The sequence below is a fragment of the Mesoplodon densirostris genome, chromosome 2 (assembly GCF_025265405.1).
Source record: "Mesoplodon densirostris isolate mMesDen1 chromosome 2, mMesDen1 primary haplotype, whole genome shotgun sequence".
NCBI classification, from domain to species: Eukaryota; Metazoa; Chordata; class Mammalia; order Artiodactyla; family Ziphiidae; genus Mesoplodon; species Mesoplodon densirostris.
Window position 1 is genome coordinate 152,831,047 of NC_082662.1, and position 23,717 is coordinate 152,854,763.

At 41.7% G+C, this 23,717-nt stretch overlaps 1 protein-coding gene across 6 annotated transcripts in view; it reads right to left on the reverse strand.

The window, feature by feature from the left end:
* Nucleotides 1-269: 269 nt before the first annotated feature.
* Nucleotides 270-23,717, reverse strand: part of NPL (N-acetylneuraminate pyruvate lyase) — a 36,203-nt gene continuing 12,755 nt past the window's right edge. For 5 of the 6 annotated variants that reach the window (XM_060088525.1, XM_060088523.1, XM_060088521.1 and 2 more), the window contains exons 4-12: nt 22,892-22,979; nt 19,469-19,526; nt 13,847-13,922; nt 12,099-12,191; nt 11,170-11,318; nt 10,996-11,042; nt 8,336-8,420; nt 4,282-4,321; nt 270-1,577 (exon numbers count right to left, since the gene is read on the reverse strand). In XM_060088525.1, the coding sequence (XP_059944508.1) occupies nt 1,393-1,577; nt 4,282-4,321; nt 8,336-8,420; nt 10,996-11,042; nt 11,170-11,318; nt 12,099-12,191; nt 13,847-13,922; nt 19,469-19,526; nt 22,892-22,979 (821 nt within the window). In that variant the 3' untranslated portion in view covers nt 270-1,392. The remainder of the gene's footprint in view (nt 1,578-4,281; nt 4,322-8,335; nt 8,421-10,995; nt 11,043-11,169; nt 11,319-12,098; nt 12,192-13,846; nt 13,923-19,468; nt 19,527-22,891; nt 22,980-23,717) is intronic. The other variant, XM_060088524.1, reaches the window with a different exon arrangement.

Genomic DNA, 23,717 nt, shown 5'->3' on the forward strand with positions numbered 1-23,717 from the left:
TGGTTCAATTTCTAATTCAGATACCTTACTCCTAAAGGTGAGAGAAATATGAGAAAACAGTGTGTGTTATTCCTGGGTAAAAAAGGAGTGAGGAGATATAAAGAGAAGGGTAGCAAAGATAATTAAATCCACTGATCATTTCAAATTCTCATTTTGCAAACATTTTCTTTTTAATTTTTAAAAATTAAAATATAGAGTAAACTGATATGAATTTCAAATACTTTTCCTCTGCCAATGAGCAGACTAATTTAATTAGATAAGAAACAAAATAAATTCTTAGGTAGTTATTAGACTGGATAGTCCAGTTTAAAATCACTAAGGATTGACCATCAGTACACTTTGTTACTGGAAGGCATGTACCAGGGTTTGTTAGAGAGGAGACTGAGCAGCCAATTATATAGTCCAGAGAAAGAAAAAAGTAAAGAAGGTGTGTAGAGAAAGTTAAAGTTAAATCTTTAGGTCCTCCCTAAATCTCTTATCACTGAAAAGTGACTGTGTGAAAATGTGACTGGGAAATAACAGTAAGTAGCCCCTGGGCTCACAGCAGAAGGGATGCTGGCTTTCACTTCCAATAATTCAGGGCACTGTTGAGGGACACTTTCTTCTCAGTGAGGAAAGGGGAAGTTTGTGGTGCCCAGAGCAGAGAGCTCTTTGGTTCTCTGAAACTTTGAGAAGTTCTCTATAGCAACAATTAGAGACTTGAATTCATCTTTGGGGAAGGCCTTTCCTTTGTTATGTGAAAACCACCCTAATGGCCCTTTAGTTATAGTAACTGAAGCAAGTCTTCACCTAACCCAATGTTTTTGGGGAAAACTGTGACATCGCAATTAATCCGAAAGCAGATATTCTAGAGTTAGACTGCGCAGCCAAGTGAACTGGTTTGTTAACAGTTGTGCATAGTTGAGTGACACTGTAATTTGGCATTAAAGTTAGTATGTCTGCCTAAATGCAATAGCTCAGAGTTGTCCTAGATTCCAAATGAATATTTATTAAAATGAAAGTACACTATGGTGGTTTAAAAGTAGAAAACTTTAAAATAGGATTAACAACCAGAAATCAAGATAACGGGAGCTCCCAAAGGCAGATGGAATTAATCAATTACAATTTTCCTCTTGATTCCGTATTATCCATTTATGCAAAAACTTCTCCAACCAAAATTCTGTGAAATATTGAATGACTTTGGGCTCATAACTCCTTTTAGAGTTTTTGCTCCTTCACAAATTAAAACTCTTAAAAGATCATAGTAGGTATTTAAATACTTGTTGATTGATGCAAGATTTCATTTGCTAGGAAAGTTTAGTTCAAACTCATCTAAAAAGTTTTTGAGAAATGAATGCAGTATTCAAAGTGGATTATATCTCAACGTACACACCCTGATTTGATAGAGAGGCACTAGCTACAAGCTTCCAAGTTTCCATCCTTTAAATCAGTGAAAGAAAGGAAATCTAGGCTTTTCAGTTTAGCTTCTGCATTATCAGTAAACTCTCTGGAGGCTTTCTGTAGTGGAAGCCGAGGTGGGCCCATTGGAATCCCAGAGACAAGAGTCATGATGGCTTTGGTCTGTGACACTCCAAAACCTAGACAGGAAAAAATAAATGAGGAAACATGGCTGGCACTGTCCACTTTGCCACAAACACTCGAAAGAAGAGATCATTTTCTTACAGTGATTACTATGACAGGATAAAGTGGAACTAAAAGATGGGAACATTTCTTGTCAATATGGCAGACTGAGCAGATGTAGGAAATCCCTATTCCTGCTTTAAACATATAGAAATGCTGGAAACTTTTTAACAAATTGAGAAACTGTAAAACAAAACAAAGTGAGACTCAAAGTCAACCTCAGAAGCAAGAAGGAGGAACGAGACGTATCATGAATAAAGAGGTCAGAGTAGTAAGAAGGAGCTGAAGCCAGTGGTCCATGAGGATAATCTGATTCAGGGATACACTGTTGTGGATTGAATGATGTAGGACTTGGTCACTAGGTCGCAATTTAGTTCAAACAAATCTAAGAAGTCCCTGAGAAATGCACTATTTAAGGTAGTTTATGACTCAATGCTGCTGTTTTAGACTAGGGCAGGAATGCAAGATGAAGCCTTGAGTCTGTACACAGCAAAGAGCTGGAATTAAACTCCCCACATAAAATTGGTAGCCAGGGCTTCCCTGGTGGCGCAGTGGTTGAGAGTCCGCCTGCCTATGCAGGGGAGACGGGTTCGTGCCCCGGTCCGGGAAGATCCCACATGCCGCGGAGCGGCTGGGCCCGTGAGCCATGGCCGCTGGGCCTGCGCGTCTGGAGCCTGTGCTCCGCAACGGGAGAGGCCACAACAGTGAGAGGCCCGCGTACTGCAAAAAAAAAAAAAAAAAAAAAAAAAAAAGGTAGCCAGCCTTCTCTGAAAAGCAATAGAAAAAAAAACTGGCCCACTGGCCTGAGAGGCAAGGAAGCATGACTTCTGCCAGGGTGTGGAAAGAAAAAGATCATATAAATGAAATCCCAAGCCTGTGCCATATATGAATGCTGGATCCGTATTTGCATTATGTGCTTGGTACAGGAACCATACTAAATATACGTAAAGACTGGTTAGAACTGATGCAACTATAGTGTCCTAGCAGAGGCAAATGTAAAATCATCTGATGGGACAACTCACAACCTAGAGTACAATGGATTCTTCAGAAAACAGCTGTCTCTGAAGATGAAATTGGCCCTCCTAGGTTTATTATGAATGGTGGAAGACTGAGAGCTACCTTCATGATAAGGCTTTATCATGTTTATTAAGATTAAGTCTCTCTTATATACAATGGAATATTACTCAGCCATAAAAAAAATGAAATCTTGCTGTTTGTGACAACACAGATGGACCTAGAGGGTATTATGCTAAGTGAAATAAGTCAGACAGAAAAAGACAAATATTGTATGATTTCACTTATATGTGGAATCTAAAAAACAAAAAATGAACAAACATAATAAAACAGAAACAGAGTTATACAGTGCTGCGTGTCAATTTTATCTCAAAAAAACTGAAAGAAAAAAAAAGTCTTTCTTTGACTAAACCATGAAAACTCCAACCCCCAAGGAAGTGTGAAATGAGCTTTTTAAAGATATGTTCTTTTAGATCATAAAAACTGTCTTCAAGAGGCCTCTTTTAAAATGCCAAAAATCTGGCAAAAGAGTAAATCCTTTCAGCTAATACCTTACAGCTATACTTTACAAAACTACTGCAGAATCACTGCTGGTATGCAAAGTGATCTTACATGTACAGGTAAACTTTTAGTTCTTTAAAAAACTATAGAACTAGCAGTAGTTCAAAATCTACTTTAATGCACTTTAGGAACATATGCTAAACCCACGATTTTGTGAGAAGTATTGCTTAGGACGAGGGAATGATATTAGGTAATAATAGTACTGGTGGTACACAAATATGACAAAAATCATCAAAGTGGAAAAGCAAATGGGAAGCATTGTCTTTGAAGGATAAAGAGCTGGCTGAAAACCCTGAGAGAATGAGGGGCATAGTACATAATAGGTGCTTAGGGCTTGGGAGGAGTTGCCAGGAAGAGGCAGAAAGGCTCTGAAAGGAAGGTAGGAGGTCTGCCAAGAATAAACCTAAAACTCTTCCTGGACTTGACCCAGGTCCTCGGGAAGGGCCAATCTCTTGCAGAAGTGGAGTGAATAGTGGCATTTATCATTTGTTATGGGATAAGACTTAGGAGACTGTGGAGAGGTTTCTCTACTCAAATTCACTGTATTTCCCTCAAACTTTACATTGTCATATTATTCAAACCTCCATCCATTTAAGCTTACTTGTGTTAATAAACTCTTTTAAAATTGCAGATACTCTGGGGAGAGCTGTCAGTCATTCACAGTTTAGTAAGATCTGTATTCAAACTGCCTTCCTCTAAACACTTAGGCTTAAATCAGTTATAGTGTGGTAGTAGAATTTTAATGAGCAGAGGCAAGTAAAGGGAGGGAGTGTTGATGGTGTAGGAGAGAAGGGGTTAAAAAAAATGGTGTGTGAGCAGAGTGGGGAGGTGAACAAAGTGCTAAGATGGAGGAGAGAGATTTGTAGAAGGTTGCCAAGACCTTCCAACTAGGTTTACTTCACCACTTTATAGGATTGGCCCTGAAAGTTAGTATTAGGAATAGACCTTTGCTTGCAGCTTATTAAAAGGTGTTCTTGTTGAACCCTCAGAGAAGGTGATGAAAGTCCCTCATCACCTTCTCTGAAACCCTCAGAGAAAGTCTATTTCCTTTACACTCTCCAGTAGGAGACAAAGCGGGAAACTTACCTAGTTTGACCACAAAGTTGATAAATCTCTGAATACAAAACTGGAAAGGAACAAACAAATCTATAGTCAGTATTACTAAACTGTGATAATTTAAAGAATTTAGAGGTCAAATTGCAGAAACCCCAAACTAAAAAGTCCACACACCTTAGTTTTCTGAGGGTCCGTTGGAGTGGAGAAGAACAGCCAAGTGAGGATGACTGAGATCTACCCAGGATAAGGTAGGATCTTTTCATATATATAAGCTTTTATGAAATGAGCCCATGAAGAAAAGAAGCTCCAATGAAGGAATTGTACAATAGAGAGTTAGGATGGGGAAGGTAACCTTTACCCACCTAGGTTACAGAGGTAAACTTACCAGCTAGTGCAGTTTCCAAACTGGGGTACTCTAACCTCTAGGGTACTTTCCAAGATACCTCAGGGGCACTTGGTCAAGGCTAAGATTTATGGCAATTTCTAGACCCTCAACTTCCATAAGTGCTATTTCTAAAATTGATCAAAATAAGAAGTTGCACATAATGGAGGTATGGCTTATCCTTTTACATTTCCCTTTTCACAGTCCTTCTCCTACTTTTGAAAAAATAAAGACGTACCTCTTATATCACTGCCTTGGGACACCTCTGGGAACCAAATAAAGGAGCAAATCAAAATGTTGGTATTGGCATCCACAAAGAGAGCTGACAGAGTGATTCCTTTAATTAATGGATAACAAGTCCTCTAAAGAATCATAGGGTTTTCAATGTTTTCCTTTCAACTTTGCTTTTAATGTGATTCAGGCTGTCAGTTGAAAATCATTAAATGATCAAGCATATGACTCAAAAACTGCTCAAAGAACTGAGTGACATTGCTGTACCAAAGTTTCTTCCATTCTTATCTACTAATATATATTAACAGGGTATCACAGCACTTATTTCTATAAAAGCAAAAAACAGAAATAGTATTGATGCTGAACTTTAACTCATCCTAGCATTAAAGGATATTCATCTACAAATTCATGAAGCAATTCTTAAAAAAAAAATTCCCATTCATCTCATCAGGAGATGCATTTTCAATAACATTTTACTTTTATGTTATTTTAATCAATTGTATACTAGTAATAAAAAAGTCAATGCAGAATAAAATTTTGATATCAAGCCTTACAAACAGATATGCACATGTTCTTTTTTTCCCTAACACACAAAGTATGGCACATTACATTCAGAAGTCTCTACTTTGTTGCTTTTTTTACACTTAATATATCATGGAGATCTCTCCAGATGTGTGCATATAAAAGTTTCTCATCCGGGCCTCCCTGGTGGCGCAGTGGTTGAGAGTCCGCCTGCCGATGCAGGGGATACGGGTTCGTGCCCCGGTCCGGGAGGATCCCATATGCTGCGGAGCGGCTGGGCCCGTGAGCCATGGCCACTGAGCCTGCGCATCCGGAGCCTGTGCTCCGCAACGGGAGAGGCCACAACAGTGAGAGGCCCGCGTACCGCAAAAAAAAAAAAAAAAAAAAAAAAAAAAAAAGTATCTCATCCTTCTAAAGGGCTGTATTCCATTAAATAACTCAAACATAATGTATTTAACCATTTCCTTATAGGTGGATATTTGGGCTGTTTCTATCTTTTGCTAGTAAAAACAATGCTATAAGGAATATCTCTGTACATGTGTCATTTCACTTTGTAAATATAACAGATGGCATTTAAGTCCATGAGAATGATGGACTTCTCTGGTGGCACAGTGGTTAAGAATCTGCCTGTCAATGAAGGGGACATAGGTTCGAGCCCTGGTCCGGGAAGATCCCACATGCCGCAGAGCAACTAAGCACGTGCACCACAACTACTGAGCCCATGCGCCACAACTACTGAAGCCCGCACACCTAGAGCCCGTGCTCTGCAACAAGAGAAGCCACTGCAATGAGAAGCCCATGCACCGCAACGAAGAGTAGCTCCCGCTCGCCGCCACAACGAAGACCAACACAGCCAAAAATAAAGTCCATGAGAATGAGTAAGTTTAGTCCTAACTTTTTACTTATCTGTTTCTTCACTTGACTGCAAACTCCTTTAGGGCAGAGACCAGTTTTATTGAAATTATACATTCAGTTCAGCCCATGGTATATTAATAAGTGAGTAAATGAGACCTGCTCACACTTGCTTTCTGTAAGAAAAACCAGAATGTGGTAAACTAAACTGCTTACCAATACTGCTTTGGGTGAGATGATTTATTTGAGTAAGACTAAAAGAAAAAAAAGAAAAAGAGATGGAAATTGCATCAGCCAATAAAAGAAACAACTAAGTGGAAAGGTTCCGTATCACACCTGTTTCACAGTTTACTCCATCCTACGATTTTCACATCATTCAGCTCAGAACAGGTTGAAATTTTCAGAAATAATTTTTTCTGGGAAACTTAGGAAAAAGAAAATTGTATATGAAAAGAGATGGCAGGGACTTCCCTGGTGGCGCAGAGGTTAAGAATACACCTGCCAATGCAGGGGACACGGACTCAAGCCCTGGTCCGGGAAGATCCCACGTGCCACAGAGCAACTAAGTCCGTGCACCACAACTACTGAGCCTGCCCTCTAGAGCCCGCGAGCCACAACTACTGAACCCGTGTGCCACAGCTACTGAAGCCCGCATGCCTAGAGCCCGTGCTCCGCAACAAGAGAAGCCACCACGATGAGAAGCCTGCGCACCACAACAAAGAGTAGCCCCCGCTTGTCACCATTAGAGAAAGCCCGCACACAGCAACGAAAACCCAAGGCAGCCAAAAATAAATAAATAAATAAGTAAATAAATTAACTAATTAAAAAAAAAGAAAAGAGATGGCAGAGTCCACACAATTCAAATTTCGTATCTTAATTTAAACCAAAGTCTTGCCAATGTTTAATGTAGTTGACATAGCTTCCTATGTCCTTATGCTGTTCCTGCTTCCAGCTTCACCTGGTCTGGGGCTGAATAAAGGGGAATATTAAACAAGCTATTTAAACTTTAAGTTAAGTAGGAAGTAGATTTAGGCTTGCTCAGTGTTCAGGGCTAAAGGGTAGGGATGTATTTAATCACTGCTGGCAACTGCTTCCTCCTGTTCTCTTCTTGGTTGGAGCTCAGGTCACTCCCTCAAACCTCCAGGATGCTTTGTGGCTTCTGCTCTGTAATTCCTGATTGCCCTGATGGTGGCCTGTCCTGTTCAAAAGATCCCTTATCTAAACTTACTGGGACTGACCACCTGCTCTGATCTTGCTTATGCCTTTCATTGTCACTCATTTTCTTGGGACACTCCTCTCAGTCACTTTTATGATCCTGAAAGTTCCTGGGCCTCTCGGCCTCTAGAAGTCTCTCTGTAGTGCCCACCCTATCTCTTTCCACCTTATTCTGTTTACCTAACGTATACACACTACCAGCTGTGGTACTGGTTCTACCCTTCGGTGAGGCTCTTCCTTCTCTGGACAGCTAGGCTGTCCTCCCTGTAACATTGACAGCAGCCACCGTTTCCCCCAGGGGTCTTCCCTGGAACACTTCAGATCCTGCTGCTTTTCTCTTCCTGTTTCAAAGCCAGTGTCTCCTTTTGGATCACCTATTCGGCTCTTGTTTCCTGCCTGGTGAATGTTTTCAGTTCTCAGCACATTTCCAGGGCAAAGAGGACTGACCTGCTCTGACTTTGGATTAAGTCTCCCCTTTTTAGATCACCAGCCTCATAGCTTCCTTATATACTCTGGTGACTCAGGTGTGACGTTCTCAAGGGGATGGCATGTGGTCATTTCCCCAAAAATCTACCACCATTATTTCACAGTCATAAAAATACTTTGAATGTAGACTAAAAATAAGATCATTTCTAGGAGGAACAGAAAGGAGTCATTCCTATGTGGGGCCTGTCCTGATGAGACATGCAGGAAACATGGATAATGGGCACAGGTTTGGTTTTAAACAAGAAAAAGTAAGAAAAAGAAGGAAAATACAGAAAGCAGCAGCTAGGCAATCTTAAGGAGGGCAGGTGTGGTAGGAATGCTGATGAGAGAAAATAAGAATTCTCAAGTGGGAAAGAAAAAAGGCTGTGACTTATATGAAGGGAAAAGAAAGCTAACCTGATGGTTCAGGGCTGAGGAGAAGTCCTTCCGTTCAAAAGCCTCCAACATCTGATTTGTCTTTTTTCCCAGGTAGTTATAGGTACTGGAAAGAAAACAGCACATCTGCAGGATCAATAACTTAGCGAGAAGGTCCAGCTCTTCAAACCCCTCTAATGCTCAAAAGGGAAAAATCTACCAAGCCTTCCAGAAGTCTATTTTTAGGCCCTAATCTATTAAAGGATCAGGTGTCTTCAGTTCTGAGTTTTCCAGCAACACTAAGCAGTGCAGAGGATGCAGAGAACACCAAAAGGAATAAAGAAAAGGGAGAAAAATAGAAAAAGGGTAAAGTTAGAAAAAAGAAAAAAAGTGAAAGACAGAGGTGTATTTGGCAAGGAGTGATTGAAGGCAACACCTGGCCCAGGGCACACACAGAGGTGCAACGCTAGGTAAGAACGGTGGATAAAATGTAGTATCTGACGGCTTCCCTGGTGGCGCAGTGGTTGAGAGTCTGCCTGCCGATGCAGGGGACATGGGTTCAGGCCCTGGTCTGGGAAGATCCCACATGCCACGGAGCAGCTAGGCCCGTGAGCCACAACTGCTGAGCGTGTGCGTCTGGAGCTTGTGCTCCGCAACAAGAGAGGCTGCGATAGTGAGAGGCCTGCGCACCGCGATGAAGAGTGGCCCCCGCTCGCTGCAGTTAGAGAAAGCCCTCGCACAGCAACGAAGACCCAACACAGCCAAAAATAAGTAAATATAAAACTTTTAAAAAAATGTAGTATCTGAGGTGGGTCCTAAAAACCCTATGCTGAGGAACTGGGTGAATGTAGCACCACAGTAAAAGGGGCAAATACTAGCAGATTACCTAAATGCTTTGCCAAGTTATATGTTACCCAGAGACTAGCTTCTAATAATAATATTAATATGGATAATAATAATACGAGGACCATTTATTGACTATTGTATTCCGGGTGCCTGACATAAACCATGTCTAATCCTCTCAAAGCCCTGTGAGGTAGGTGTGGTTTCCATTTTGCTGTGAAGAAACTATGTCTCAAAGAAGGGCTACAGAGTTGTCGAGAAGCTTTCCATCCCTTCATACTGCTTATTCTATTACATTTCAGAAAAAATGGAGATGAGAATGTTATTTGATATCATAAAATGTTCTTGCTGACTTAAAAAAGAATCTCTAACTCCACCAATAAAGACAAATATCTTAGACTAATCACTGAATTCTTAGAGAAACCAGCAAGGTAGAAGGTTCTAGAAATTCAGAACAAAGATGTTTCCCCAGTTTCTAATGACTTCTCCTACAGTAACTCATGATCAGAAAAGAGTTTCATCTTGGTGTACCAGGAACAGAATATTGTTGGTACTTCATAAATGTAGTCCCTGGAGTCAATACAAGGCATTCCAAGAACGTGAAGTTCACATCTTCTCGTAAAAATGTAGGGAAGAATAAAATATAATCATTGAGATAAGTTACCTGCAGATGTGAAACACCCAAAGTCACAATATGTGCATGAATGTCTAAGGGGTTTCAGAATACTCTAATTTGAATCCCAGGGGTCTCAGATGTATCCTCATTTAGAGAGGAATGTGATCATAATTAAGGAGAAATGAAGTGTAATCAAATGTACTTTGCTTTCAGATTCTGTTGACAGAATAAAAATGCCTAGTATGGAGGCCAGAAAAAAAAAAAAAAGTCTAAAAAGTTAAGAATTTCCAAGGTCAGCAGATCCAGGCATTCAGGTTTCCTTGGAGGAAATGGCCTGCAGTGATGATGGATGTTGCAGGCATCCTGGCTCAGTGAACAAACCATTACTTACCATTACATCCAACCCAACTACTCTTCGTCAAAGCCATGCTCACCAAGATATGCTATGAGTATTACTTTGCTTCCCCTGTACTTTTCCCACAGGGAGGAAATACACTTTCAGTTAATGTAAATAGTTCAGTCAATCTGCTTGCAGGCACACTGCTACTGAACTAGGTTAACGTGTGCAGTGGACATGCCAAATTAAACATCCCTAGGACTTCTGCTGAGCAGACATCAGGCCACATGATTCTACCTTCCTGGCTGCAGCTGACTGGACCTTACAGGGACACCTGACTTGGCAGTGCTATCCAGTGATATCCTGAGATGCCCCATTTGGGCCCCATGACTGGCCACATGCATGCTGAAGCAGAGAAAGCCCATCTGGAGAGAAAGGCAAATAAAGGGATGTCCAAAGGACCACAGGTGGAGAACGATCTGCCTTGGCTGTTGAGAGCTTTGCAGTTTTAGGTTCTCATCTTCTCTGAGACCTCACTGCACTTCCTCCCCTTGGGTTTTATGAAATTTCCCAGTATTTTATAATAACTTACCCTCTTTCACATAAGCTGGTTTGAATGGCTTTCTGTTATTTGTAACCAAATAATTTCTGATAAAGAAGTTCTGTGCATGCTCTCAGCTTCTGTGCCTCACCCCCTAACTGCAACAGATGCTTCTTCTAAGAGTGACTGAGTCGCTAACAAAGTGCTAAGCCCTAGTTCATTCCTTTTCACTAAGAGAATGTGGCAAAGAAAGGCAATTTCTATTAGAAAAGGTGAACTTGCAAGAAATACAACTGTGCAGGTGATGACTGCCTCTGTGGGGGATTTTACACTAATAAGCATTGGGAAAAATGAGTCCAGCTTACCTGCCCACTGCTCCAGTTGCTCCCATCACCAGAGCACTCAACAGTTGCTGATCAGAAACAGACAAAGAGTTATTAACTTTGATGAAAAAGAGAAAAGATGCTACTATTTAAGCGGCTACATCAATTGTTGCAGAGGGAAACTAACCTGCTGGGATATGCCAGGGGGAAACTTACCTCATCCACCCCAAAAAGGAAAGCAAACTGTTGCTGGCGATTCTGATCAACACATTGCCCGAAGTCCAAGAGATCTGTGTCACTGAATTTCAGCCCTTGGAAGGTGGGGATCTTCTCCTGAATTCCATCCAACAACTCCTCAGCACGAACTGTTCAAAACAATAAATGTCTCATTCACCGGTACACCCCCAGAAAATCACAGAGAACATCTCATCTAGTGCCACACATCTGCACTGAGCTGCCGGGGGCTGCTCTCAGCTGCAACTGGCTGCAGATTGAACATACTGAACATCATAATCACTTGCCCTTGCCTCCTAGTTCCTCTGTACTTATCAAATTGTAACCCTAAATCTTCTGTTCCTTGAAGACAATAGATGGATATTTATGAAGCACAACTTCTATTTTTTCTTCTAAGGAAGTTAGAAAGGAATGGCATTTTAAAAATAACCTCCTAATAAATTTCATCTAACTGTAACGATCTTCTTGCTGGAGAAGTATGATAATGATAAAAGAAAACCTAAAAGAAAAGTGAGAAGAGATCGGAGTACTTTCCTGTACGCCAGGTGCTGAGAACACAGTAGGGTACAAGGTAGACCCAATCCCTGTCTTAGTGGGGCTTACAGGCTATGTCTTCCCACATAAGACGGAGGGGTATGTGTGACAGACACAAGTTGTCGGCTACAAGTACGTAGGGGTCAACTCATCTTTCATATCTAAAAATCTTCCATTATAAGGTGGTGTCAGTGATTGATAAGGGCTGACTTATTTTTGATAAGAGTGACTTATTTTGGAGCTGTTGGAACCATCTAGTCAACAGTCTTATGCTTTCGTGATACAGGGTGAGGTGGGGTGGAGTCGGGGTTTCTTAGTGAAATAGGGTACGATGTGAGAGGTGAAGGTGAAGAAACATGAAAAGAAGCAGTACTTACTCTTTACCCCTGTCAAGGCAGGAATGTGATAGTAGTAAAACGGCAGTGCAGGGGCAGCAGCGGCCACCTCCTTTAGGAAGTTAATCAGGACATCTGAAAGAACAGCAGGAAAAGTCATGGTGTGAACAAGTGTAAAACACTGGCTTTCCCCAGTAAAAACTGAACCTTGGGACTTCCCTGGCGGTCCAGTAGTTAAGACTCCACACTTCCAATGTAGGGGGCATGGGTTTGATCCCTGGTCAGGGAACTAAGATCCCACAGGCCGCACAGCCAAAAAAAAAAAAAAAAGAACCATCTAATGAAATGCAACCATCCTTTTTGGAAGCCAAAAATTCTTGACCACTCTTACCATCTCTGAGACTGCTAACCTGAGATTGCAATGTCTTTGCAATTCACTTTATTCAAAGTTTTATTTTCCTCTCTGTAGAAAGGCCAAAATAAGAGGATCAGTTTCCTACCATACTAAAGAACTATTAAAAAACGGGTGCAAATCTTCCCACATATTAAGAGAAGCTCATGAAATACTCTTACAAAAATCAGAAGCCCATCAGGCAGAATCCTTTTCCTCTTACCCAGAAGGGTAAGTGTGGTCAGTGAACAGCAAAGACTTTGCATTAAGATCAGAATAAAGTTGTAACAGTAAATCCTACAACAAAAAGATAAACAACATTTGCTCAAAATGGGAAGTCATAAAGGTAGTGGCACATCTCAACCAGAGGTTGGTACCTTTCCCTTTTGGAGAGAAATTCAGATATCTCAGAAGACAGTTCACTCTGGTTTACTGAGGAATTGGGATTTTCTACATCATCCAATTTGAGCTTCAGCAGCAACATTACTACAGATGATAAATAAATCCAGCAGAATTGCTTACATCTGGATGCCACTGACTAGTGGGAGAGAAGCTTATGAACACATTTGAATACTGTGATAATAAATATTTGACAAAATTATTGTGTATTATTTGTTATTTTTCATTTGTCTTATGCAAAACGTATTTATGCAAAATTTTTAAAAACCATCTGAAAAAAACTTTTAAAATGTTCATTCTAAATTTCCCAAATAGCAGTATTTAAATTATTTACCAATATTAATGACTATTTTACTGATAACAGGTAATATTTCATGATGATTTTGACCTGTTATACATTTAGCTATGGATTTATTTAATCATGCATGTGAATAACATCTTGTCTGTTTTTAATCCTTTTAAAATTTGTACTGCATTTTTGCTAATCAAAAGGATTAAAAAGACACAGTATACCTGGAAACCACAAATAGCTTCCATAGAGAAAACAATGATTTGATATTTTGGAAGACAATGGATATTTCTGTGAAATCTCTTTTCAAATTCATCACTTACATGTAGTCTCAAAATGCCCATTACTTATATTCCTCTTTTGTTGAGAAAAATGGTCTCATGCTTTGCCATGGGACTCTGACACTCTATGCAACTGATTGGCCAAAAGTGGACACCTGACCCAAACACAGGCGCCTGTAGGTTGACCCAGGGCTTGGTGGATGACCTACTCAGATTACTTGACAAAAGAGCTGAAGTCCTTTAATGGAGTCTTTTCGTCTCTTTTATGGGTCCAGGGAGGCTGAATATTCCGGAGAACTACTGTACCATTGCAACTTCATGCCTCCAGTCCATAAGACTTTACTTTCATGAGTTAAATACAAGCATTCGGAATGAAGGCATAAAGAAGTGGACCATGTACAGCACTGTGCGTTTTGACCTATCTACCTACCTTTGTTCCCTGGCTTGAGAAAGAAAGGTGCAATGACAGCGATGCCATCGGCTCCTATTTTTGCTGCATGTCGGGCCTTTAAAAGAAGAAAGAAGACCATTGGTCCCAATTCTGATGTGTGTGAATGTGGGGTTTTCTCCACCTTAAAAGGCAATCCTCAAACACCAGCTGGGTTTCCTACAATTCAACTCAACTCTGACACTATCTGGAGATACAGGTTAAGGGCTCAGTCCTACAAGACTAGCTCCCTACCCCCATTTCAAATGCCAGGTTATCACCTGTGCTCCTGACCTATGGGCTATAAATTAGAGGTTCCAACAACCCCCTCCTTGGGTCAATTAATGTGTTGGGGAGGCTCACAGAACTCAGGGAAACATTTTACATACGAGATCACTGGCTTTTTATAAAAGGATATGACTCAGGAACAGCCAGATAGAAGAGATGCATAGGGCAAGGCATGGGGAAAGGGCACAACACTTCCATGTCTTCTCTCAGTGCGAGTGCACCACCCTCCCCGAATCTCCACACGTTCACAAAACTGGAAGCTCTTTGAAATCTGTCCTTTGCCGTTTTCATGGAGGCTTTACTACATAGGCATGATTGATTATATCACTGGCCATTGGGGATTGGTTCACATAGGGTTGATTATATCAACCCTAACTGAAAGTTCCAACCCCCTAATTTTCATGCCTGATACTCCTGGCAACCAGCCCCCATCCTTAGGTGCTTTCTAAAGGTCACCTCATAACAAGAGACACCTTTATTGTTCTCATCTCCGGGAATTCCAAGGGTTTTGGGGCTCTGTGCCAGAAATGGGACAAAGACCAAATATCTATGTCTTGTTATAGATCACAATTTCACAACCATCCTGGAGTAAACGATTTGTTATATTCACCTACAGCTTAGATACTAGAGGTTAACAACAAACTCTTCAAATTTGCCAACTGATGTACCACTAGAGAGTGGAAAATTACCACATTTAATGATAAATGTCATGACCAGGAAAATCCCAGGTTGCAAAGTAGAGACCCCTGGTGGAGGTGAGCTGTGTATTTAATCTTATTCTTCTGCAGACTTTGTCAGTACAAAAAAAAAAACTTGCTAAGGACACATGAGCAGTTCATTTTGATAAACTATAACTGTTAATTATAGAGAAACTTGCAGATGTCATTTCTCTTCTAGTTTTCAGCCCACTGGATGATACTGTCTTTCCTCTCCAAAGATATAATAATCATATTTTAAAATTTATATTACAGATTGGAAATGCAGTTGAGAAAGGCTGAGAAGAAAAAGATGATACATATCACAGAAGATACATTGCACTATTCTTCCGATATTTACTCACATTCCTTCAGAAAAAATGAACATTTCCTCCCACGGGGCCCTCATAATATTTTTTATCTATTTCAAGTAGAGTACTTAAACCTAACACATTGTGAGGTAGTTGTGTATCTACTGGTCTCCAAGTAGACTGACTTCCCTGAGGGCAGAGGGCAGATCTTATGGACTCTTGTGTTCAGGTCAGTCGTGGTGCTGAGCACATAGCAGGACTCAGTAGATGCTGTTGATTGCTTTGAAACATGCCCCACTACCTAAAAGGGAAAAACGGCTTTCCTCTGAGACTTAAGCTAGTGATATCTATATCTAATAGAGGTGATTAACTTTCTGCAGAAGTAAAGTAGGAGAGTCAAAAAGAGATTGGGATATAGTCCAAAGAACAGTCAAGACATTGGATAGGATTTTATTGACACAGGATTGGAACGTGATATATTTGAATCATTTATTTAGCACCTTGTTTAGGACAAGAGTAGTAGGATAACCTTAGCTGAAAGGAAGGAAAAGAAACCACTTCAGAGACAGTTGATGGCAGTGCTCATTCAAGCATCATCCAATGGAGAGTTATGTCTAAGCAGATGCCAATATTACTGTCTCCTTGGCAAGATTATCCCACAGCAGGGGTTTATCCCTTTAGCAGGGGATTATCTCTATACTAAGAATATCTTTATACTATTCTAGTGTTGAACCCCATGGTTGACACTGTCTGTCATGTCATGACACGACAATATTTTAAAACTCACATTACGCATAGAAGAAAGCAATTGAAAAGAGAAGGAAAAAAAAAGATTCCCTCCATTACACTACCACAGTTGAAAGATCTACTGTTAAGAACAAATCAAGTGTAAAAAGGATAAATCAAGTTTCCAAGTTCTGATTCTAGGCTTACTAAGCAATCACGTCTTCCCTAGTGGCTTGCCTAAGAGTGTTGAATTGCGGTTTTGCAAGTATACAGTATACATTCCATTTCTAAATTCAATTAATAGGAAACAGAATCAAACAAAACCCACAAGAAGATGTTGGGGTTAGATCAAGTCACTGCGCTCTTTGGAATTAGAATATCTAAATTCTGAGGACATGGTTATGTGGACAAAGAATGTCCCTGCCATTTCAGTAAACAGAGGATGCTTCGGCCAAACAGCCATCAGCCACTGCAGGCACCAGGTCGGTGCGACCTAAGGGGAACTCAGGATGGAGAAAAACATGCATATCAAAGGAATGGTTTCAATAAGCCCGATCTCTTGCACCTTCCCATACAAGAAAAAACTAAAATCATTAACTTGAGATGCGTGTTTTTGTAATTAGCAATAATCTTTTGATGTTCAACTACATTTTTTTTTTCAGCCAAAAACTCCTATACATCCAGGCTCCTCCCTTACCTCTTTAGAACAGTCCCTCAGAGCTTGCTGAGTGGCTGTATCCCAGGCTTAAGTCCTCAGTAAGTCTGCTGAATAAAACGTAATTCTCAACTTTTAGGTTGTACATTTTTTTTCAGTCAACAGTCCAAGCTACAACATCTTTGTGCTTTCTTTTCTTACTTGATTCACAAAGACCTCAAAACCACCAAATGGTTTACTTTTCTGCTAGCAACTTTAACTCCTTCCTCCCTCGCCACAACATTACTCCACCTAACCTGCTCATCTCTAAATCCAGAGCAATCCAGTCTTTGCATTCCTGTTCCTATGTTCTGGTTGAAGAGTGTACCCAGGAGAAAATCTCCACACCTGTGTGGAGTGGTGGTATGACAAATTTATGACTTACAACTTTGGTTGGTTTTTAGCACCACTGGGGCAATCCTTTTAAAAAAATTAATTACTTTTAAATTTATTTTTCAAAATTGTGACCAAGAAAAACACAACACTGGGAGTTCCCTGGTGGCCTAGTGGTTAGGATTCCGGGCTTTCACTGCCGTGGCCTGGGTTCAGTCCCTGGTCGGGGAACTGAGATCCCGCAAGCCACGCGGTGCGGCCAAAAAATAAAAATAAAAAAAAATTCACCATCTTAGCCATTTTTAAGTGTACAGTTCACTGCTGTTAAGTATATTCACATTGTTGTGAAACAGAATTCTAGAACTTTTTCATCTTGCAGATCTGAAAGTTTTGGAAGGAGCTGTCAGCAGGAACTCCATTTTATACTTTAGGGCTCCATCCTGTTCAACTGTGAACTGTGCTGACCCTGCTGACTTAAAAAAAAAAAAAAAAGAAGAAGAAGCTCTCTGTTGAGAAAGGCATCCTGCGGAACTGTGCAGAAGTGTGCCTTTACTGATAACAAGTGAAACACACTTGATGAGTCAATAAATTGTAACAGGAAAAAAAAATACATACCTTCCAGTCACAACTCTTCACAAAAAACTTTTGGAAACTAAGTGTGCTTCTCTGTTTTCCTTTAAAAACTCCTGCCTTTTGTTTCCCAGAGGGGACACTGTTCTGGTGGTTGCTGGAATCTGTGCTCCCTGAATTGTAATTCTAAGACTCCAAATAACCATAAATTTGTTTTCTATGTCTGTGAGTCTGTTTCTGCTTTGTAAATAAGTTCATCTGTATCATTTTTTTTTAGATTCCACATATAAGTGATATCATATGGTAGTTGTCTTTCTCTGCCTGACTTACTTCACTTAGTATGATATTCTCTAGGTCCATCCATGCTGAATTAACAGATACACACTACTTTATATAAAATAAACAACAAAGACTTACTATATAGCACAGAGAACTATATTCAATATCTTATAATAACCTATAATGGAAAAGAATCTGAAAACGAATATATTTATATATATATATATATATATCTGATCCTGCAAAAGAGAAAACACTGTTGCATCACTTGAAGTTTATAGTAACACGAAGGGCTGCACTATTGTGGTTTATGCTGGTTTTAACAGTTAGCTAATATCTAATCTCAATCTCGGCAACTTCCCTGGTGGCGCAGTGGTTAAGAATCCGCCTGCCAATGCAGGGGACATGGCTTTGATCCCTTGTCTGGGAAGATCCCACACGCCGCGGAGCAGCTAAGCCCATGCGCCACAACTCCTGAGCCTGCGCTCTAGAGTCCACAAGCACAACTACTGAAGCCCGCACGCCTAGAGCCCGTGCTCCGCAACAAGAGAAGCCACCGCAATAAGAAGCCCGTGCACCGCAACGAAAAGTAGCCCCCGCTCGCCACAACTAGAGAAAAGCCCACGAAGCAATGAAGACCCAACACAGCCAAAAAAAAAAAAAAAATCCTCAATCTCACTAAATTCTACAGTGGCTTACTAAAAATTAATCTAATCAGGGATTTAAAAAAATGTCCAGGGAATAAAATTTAAGGTTCAACCAAGCAATAGAATTTTGAAGGCAATAACTGCTTAATCTATATATCTATATATCTGTATCTATATACATATATATAAAACTGAATCACTGCTGTACACCAGAAACTAACACAACACTGTACATCAACTATACTTCAATTTTTAAAAAAAGACCCCTAATAAATGCATTTCTTTGTTTTACAGTCTGCTTCTTTTTCTCAGATGACCAACTCTATACCCCTTAAACAACTCTTCTTTCCCACTCCCCCTAGTCCCTAGTGGGACTAACTCTAATTCTGTTTTTATGAATTTGACTACTTTAGATACCTCATAGTATAAGAATAATAATATAGTATTTGTCTTTTAGTGACTGGCTTACTTCACTTAACATAATGTTCTCAAGGAGGTTCACCCCTATTGTAGCATGTGACAAGACGGATTTGCTTCCTTTTTAAGGCTGAATAACATTCCATTGTATGTATATACCACCTTTTCTTTATCCATTCATCTGTCCATGGGTATTTGGGTTGCTTCGACCTCATGAACATTGCTGCTATAAACATGGGTGAGGATAATCTTTTTCTGTTTAAGTTTTCTCTTCCATTCTCCAGGCAGCAATTCTCAGTTTTTACCACTTCTCATTTCTGAACCCCATTTCCATCTCCTTTATGCCCAGCAGATGGCCTTGCCTTTTACTTCCTAGAGAAAACTTAGGTTGGCTCAAGTTCTGTTCCTTACCCGCAAACTAGGTAGCTCTATACCCATCCTTACTTTGCCCAAAAGAAGGGGTGCCTCTGTCTCCTATTCAACGCTCTGCTACAGCAGTTATCACCTTGGGCTACTCTCTTTATGGCTCTGTGTCGGCTTCCCTGCAGTCCTACACCTTATACTCTCCAGCATCTAATATTTAGCAAAAATGATATTGATTTTAATTCCAGCATAAAGATGGAGGACCCTCAAGTGGTCTGTCCCAGACGGACCCACATACATACCAGTTCTTGTGACTCCTTCAAGCTCAGTGCTCCCACATGAATTACTATCTGATCCAATCTGCAAAAGAGAAAACACTGTTGCATCACTTGAAGTTTATAGTAACACGGAAGAGCTGTGCTACCTTGGTTTGTGCTGGTTTTAGCAATTAGCTAATATCTGACTAATCTCAATCTCAAGACTACTGAATTCTACAGCGGTATACTTAAAATTAATCTAATCAGGGATTTAAAAAAAATGTCCAGGGAATGAAATTTAAGGTTCAACTAAGCAATAGGATTTTTTTTAACATATTTATTGGAGTATAATTGCTTTACAATGTTGTGTTAGTTTCTGCTACATATAAGCAATAGGATTTTGAAAGCAATAACTGATTAATCAATACTCAAGTACCATATTTTGACTATGCATTGTTAGAGATGCTGCATTTGATGGTGACAATGTGCATGGAAATAGGTGTAAAGCTGAGATATTTTTGGTTGGAGATAAAAATAAAGAGGTTCCTCAAAGAGTACAACCAGGAACCAGCCATACGAGAAAGGAATTCACTGTGAAAAGTTTTTTCCTATCTTGTATGTCCTCAGAATTTGGCCATGAGTGAGGTTTTCTCTGAGACCTCAGTGTTCATCTTTGGAGGTGCTCCATGGGGCCCCGTGGGAAGAGGCCACACTTAGACTGGTCTTCTGAGGGGAGGATCAATAAAACTCAGCTGTGAATGCAGTCATGCTGGGGAGTCTTCCAGGGACTCGGAGTGACACACATGCTGCCCTCATGGGATGGAGACACCACATCCCTGTTAAGGCCCAAGCATTGAGTCCTCCTGTGATTCTTGACTTGTTCTGTCTTCGGTAAAATGGGACCTAGCTGGGAAGTGCTATGATCAGGTCTGCATTTGTTAAGGATAACAGAAGACTTCTGAAAGGAGAAAAGATGGCTGGCTGGTCTGCTTTACCCTCACCAGCAGCTTTATTGCATGACCTCCTTAAACCTTTCTCTACCCTTATCTCCTGGCTTAGGTTAAAACAATCATGCATTCCCTCCTCCTCTCCACCCAGCTGCTGGGTCTGTGGCTTTAGCACAAACTTGTGATTACCCAATTCAGGAGGACGAGGCTCCCAAAAGCCTTCTGGTCCCCATGACTTACTTCCCTTTCTAAGTCACTGCAGCGGCTGCTCCAAATCTTGACTCTTCTCCTCAAGCTCTAAATTCCACCCAAACCCTTGTTCTTGGTGGATGTCCTCACTCCCAAGACACTAAAGATAAAGATTCTTCCACACACAGACTCCCTCCCTTCTCCTCCTCCTCACCTCTGCGTTTAGCTGTGTTACCGTCTATGCGTTCCTCCCAGCTTCTTAGCTGTCTCCTAAAGCTACTCTGCTTACATTTGGGTTTATTTCAAGCCCCCGTGGAGACCTGCCATCAAAGGCATCAGTTCTCCACTCTCTTTAATCTCTTCTCCAATGGCACTGTCCTTTCAGCGTGGAAACGTGCTCATTACTTCCCTGCTTTAAAAGAAAAAAAATGACCCTTCTTTTAATCTTGCTTCCTCTGCTTTAATCCATGATTCCTTCTCTCCTTCTCCTCAGCAGCAAATTTTTTTGTGTGAGAATAAGCTACCCTCACTGGTTCCCCTGCCATGTGTCTGCAGCATTCTAACCTCACTGCAGCTGCTTCTGTGACAATGACCTGACTGGCTCTGCTCTCTCTGAGGTTAGCTGGTCATTTCCTGCTTTCTCAATTCTAGTGACTCTCACAGCATCTAATAATTATTATAACAAATGTTATAATGAACACAGCATCCACTGCAAATAGTTACAGTGAATTCTTATATAATACTTAGTACTATATGTGTGCACTGCTTGAATCCTCACCAGCGCCTCATAAGATAGGTACTATTAGTATTCCAGTTTTACAGGCAAAGCACAGGGCATTTAAGAGCTGCCTGAGTTCACAGAGTTACTCTGAGGCAGACTCAGGACCCAACTCAGGCAGTCTGGCTCTGCAGGCCCTGCTCTTCATCTCCACGCTCCCCCGATGCTCTCTGAAGCACCCTTCCTTCCACCACAGGATCTGCTCTTCACCTCCCTCTGACCCTTCTGAGGGTTTTCTGTCTGCGCCCACTTCACTATCCCTCCCGATTCTGGTGCTTTTCTTTTTCTTTTTCCTTTTTTTTTTTTTTTTTTTTGCGGTACGCGGGCCTCTCACTGTTGTGGCCTCTCCCGTTGCGGAGCACAGGCTCCGGACGCGCAGGCTCAGCGGCCATGGCTCACGGGCCCAGCCGCTCCGCGGCATGTGGGATCCTCCCAGACTGGGGCACGAATCCATGTCCCCTGCATCGGCAGGTGGACTCTCAACCACTGCGCCACCAGGGAAGCCCTTCTGGTGCTTTTCTTGATGTTTACCCTTATCCTTCTTCTTTCCTCACTCTTGTCTGTGGTCTTTAAACTTTTGGGGCCCAGAATCTGACTGAAAATGAGCTGAAAACTGAAGATCACCAGAAAGTGCATATGTGGACACACATTCACATTTGACATATAATTTCAGAGTATCCAAGTTGCTCTAAAGCCATTTAAGGGTCCCCAAAGTGGGCAGGGGCTTTGCACTGACAACCTCTGCTCCAGGCTCACTTGAGACTTACCTCCAATCTTTGCCTCCACCTAAGGCACCGTCAGTCACCCTTCTCTGATCCCTGTTTACACTATTTATCAGAAGGATCAGTGCTAGTTTTCATGGTCTGACATCTCCATTGGATGGTAAGCAACCTGAGGGCAGAGATCCTGTTTTATATCTCCAGTGCCAGCATAGTGCATAACACACAATGCATAACAGTGCAGAACAGGCCACAAATCAAGCCTGGTTAATTGCCATGCTTATTGAATTGATGCTGTCCTATTTGTTTCACCATGGCACAAATTGAGTGTTATAACCAAATACATTAACTCATTGAAGTTTAGAGGATGCAGAAAGCTCCCTAAGACTACAAGAGGAAGCACCACAGAAAGCACGCTGAGTCACATGCAGAGAGAACTGTAAGGAAGCAACAGGCTGATATAACCACCAGGACCCACCCTAAGAAGGGAAGGAGTATGAGCTGCTCAGCGGAAGGGCTAGGAGCTCAGCAGCCAGTCACCAGGGCCCTGCTCCACACCCCTTCAGGCCAAGGACAGGGAACCGGAGGGACTGGCCTGGTAGATAAAACAAGAGGCAGTTTCCAGTTTCCCGATGGGATCTCTGAGAGCCGGGTGTGTCTGGCTGCCCTTCCACATGGAAAGGAAGGGCCCTCCTCTGCCTCAGCTCCTCTTCCCACAAGCTGACCTCAGGCCTGATTTTTGGTCGGAGAGCAGGGAGTCTGTGTCATCTGGGGTATAGCTGTGGTCTACGCGGCTCTTGCAGATGCATGTGTTTATCTTGATGGAGCGACTCACTTGTTCCTCCCTTCTGTCACCCACTCCTCCGCGACCCGGCAGCGCTCTGAGATGCTCAGGGACAGGCCTTCTCCTGTCGTGCCATTCACTGTTCCAAACAGAGAGTCAGTCAGTGGGACCAACCGATACCTTTTGTTCTTCCAGCACCAACGCTGGCAGTGCAGGGGCAGAAATCCCTGCTCAAGAGGAAGGGACACGGAGAAACACCAGAGGACGGAATCTGGGTGGGTGGGGTGATGCCATGTTTCCATTTCCACCTCAGACTCAGCCTTTTTTCCATCCTCACCTTGTCAAAAGGAGTGGGAAGGTTAAGTATGACTTGTAATTTACAAATATCATTGGTTTCAGGGATAGAGAGTATTTTAAATGGAGACAGAGGTAACTGCCCATGTTTCAGGCAAATCTCCAAGCACGCCAGGCAGTTCTATATTTGGGCTTCAATGGCAGGAAAACCAACACCATTCAGTACTGGGATGTCAAGGTGGTCATAGGTGGCAGTTACTTATGAAGACAATGGTGTGTACTACACATCTAAAACGACCTCTATAGACCTGGGTCCCTGGACTCTTTAATCAATAGAAATTGATAAGAGGCCAGATGAGAATTCAGGCAAGGCTTTACTGAGGCCCCTGCTGCAGCATGAGGGAGGGAGAACAAGAAAGAGGTGTCCTTGCTCGCTCCCCAAGGTGGCGAGCTGGTTCCTTAAAAGGTGTAACGACAGGGGCGGGTCTGTGGGTTGGGCAGGAGGCGTAGCTTAGGTGGTCTACCCACCCCCTCGGTGCTGCTGAGTGCAGGGATCGTGCGCGGTACCCTGCATGCTCCCAGT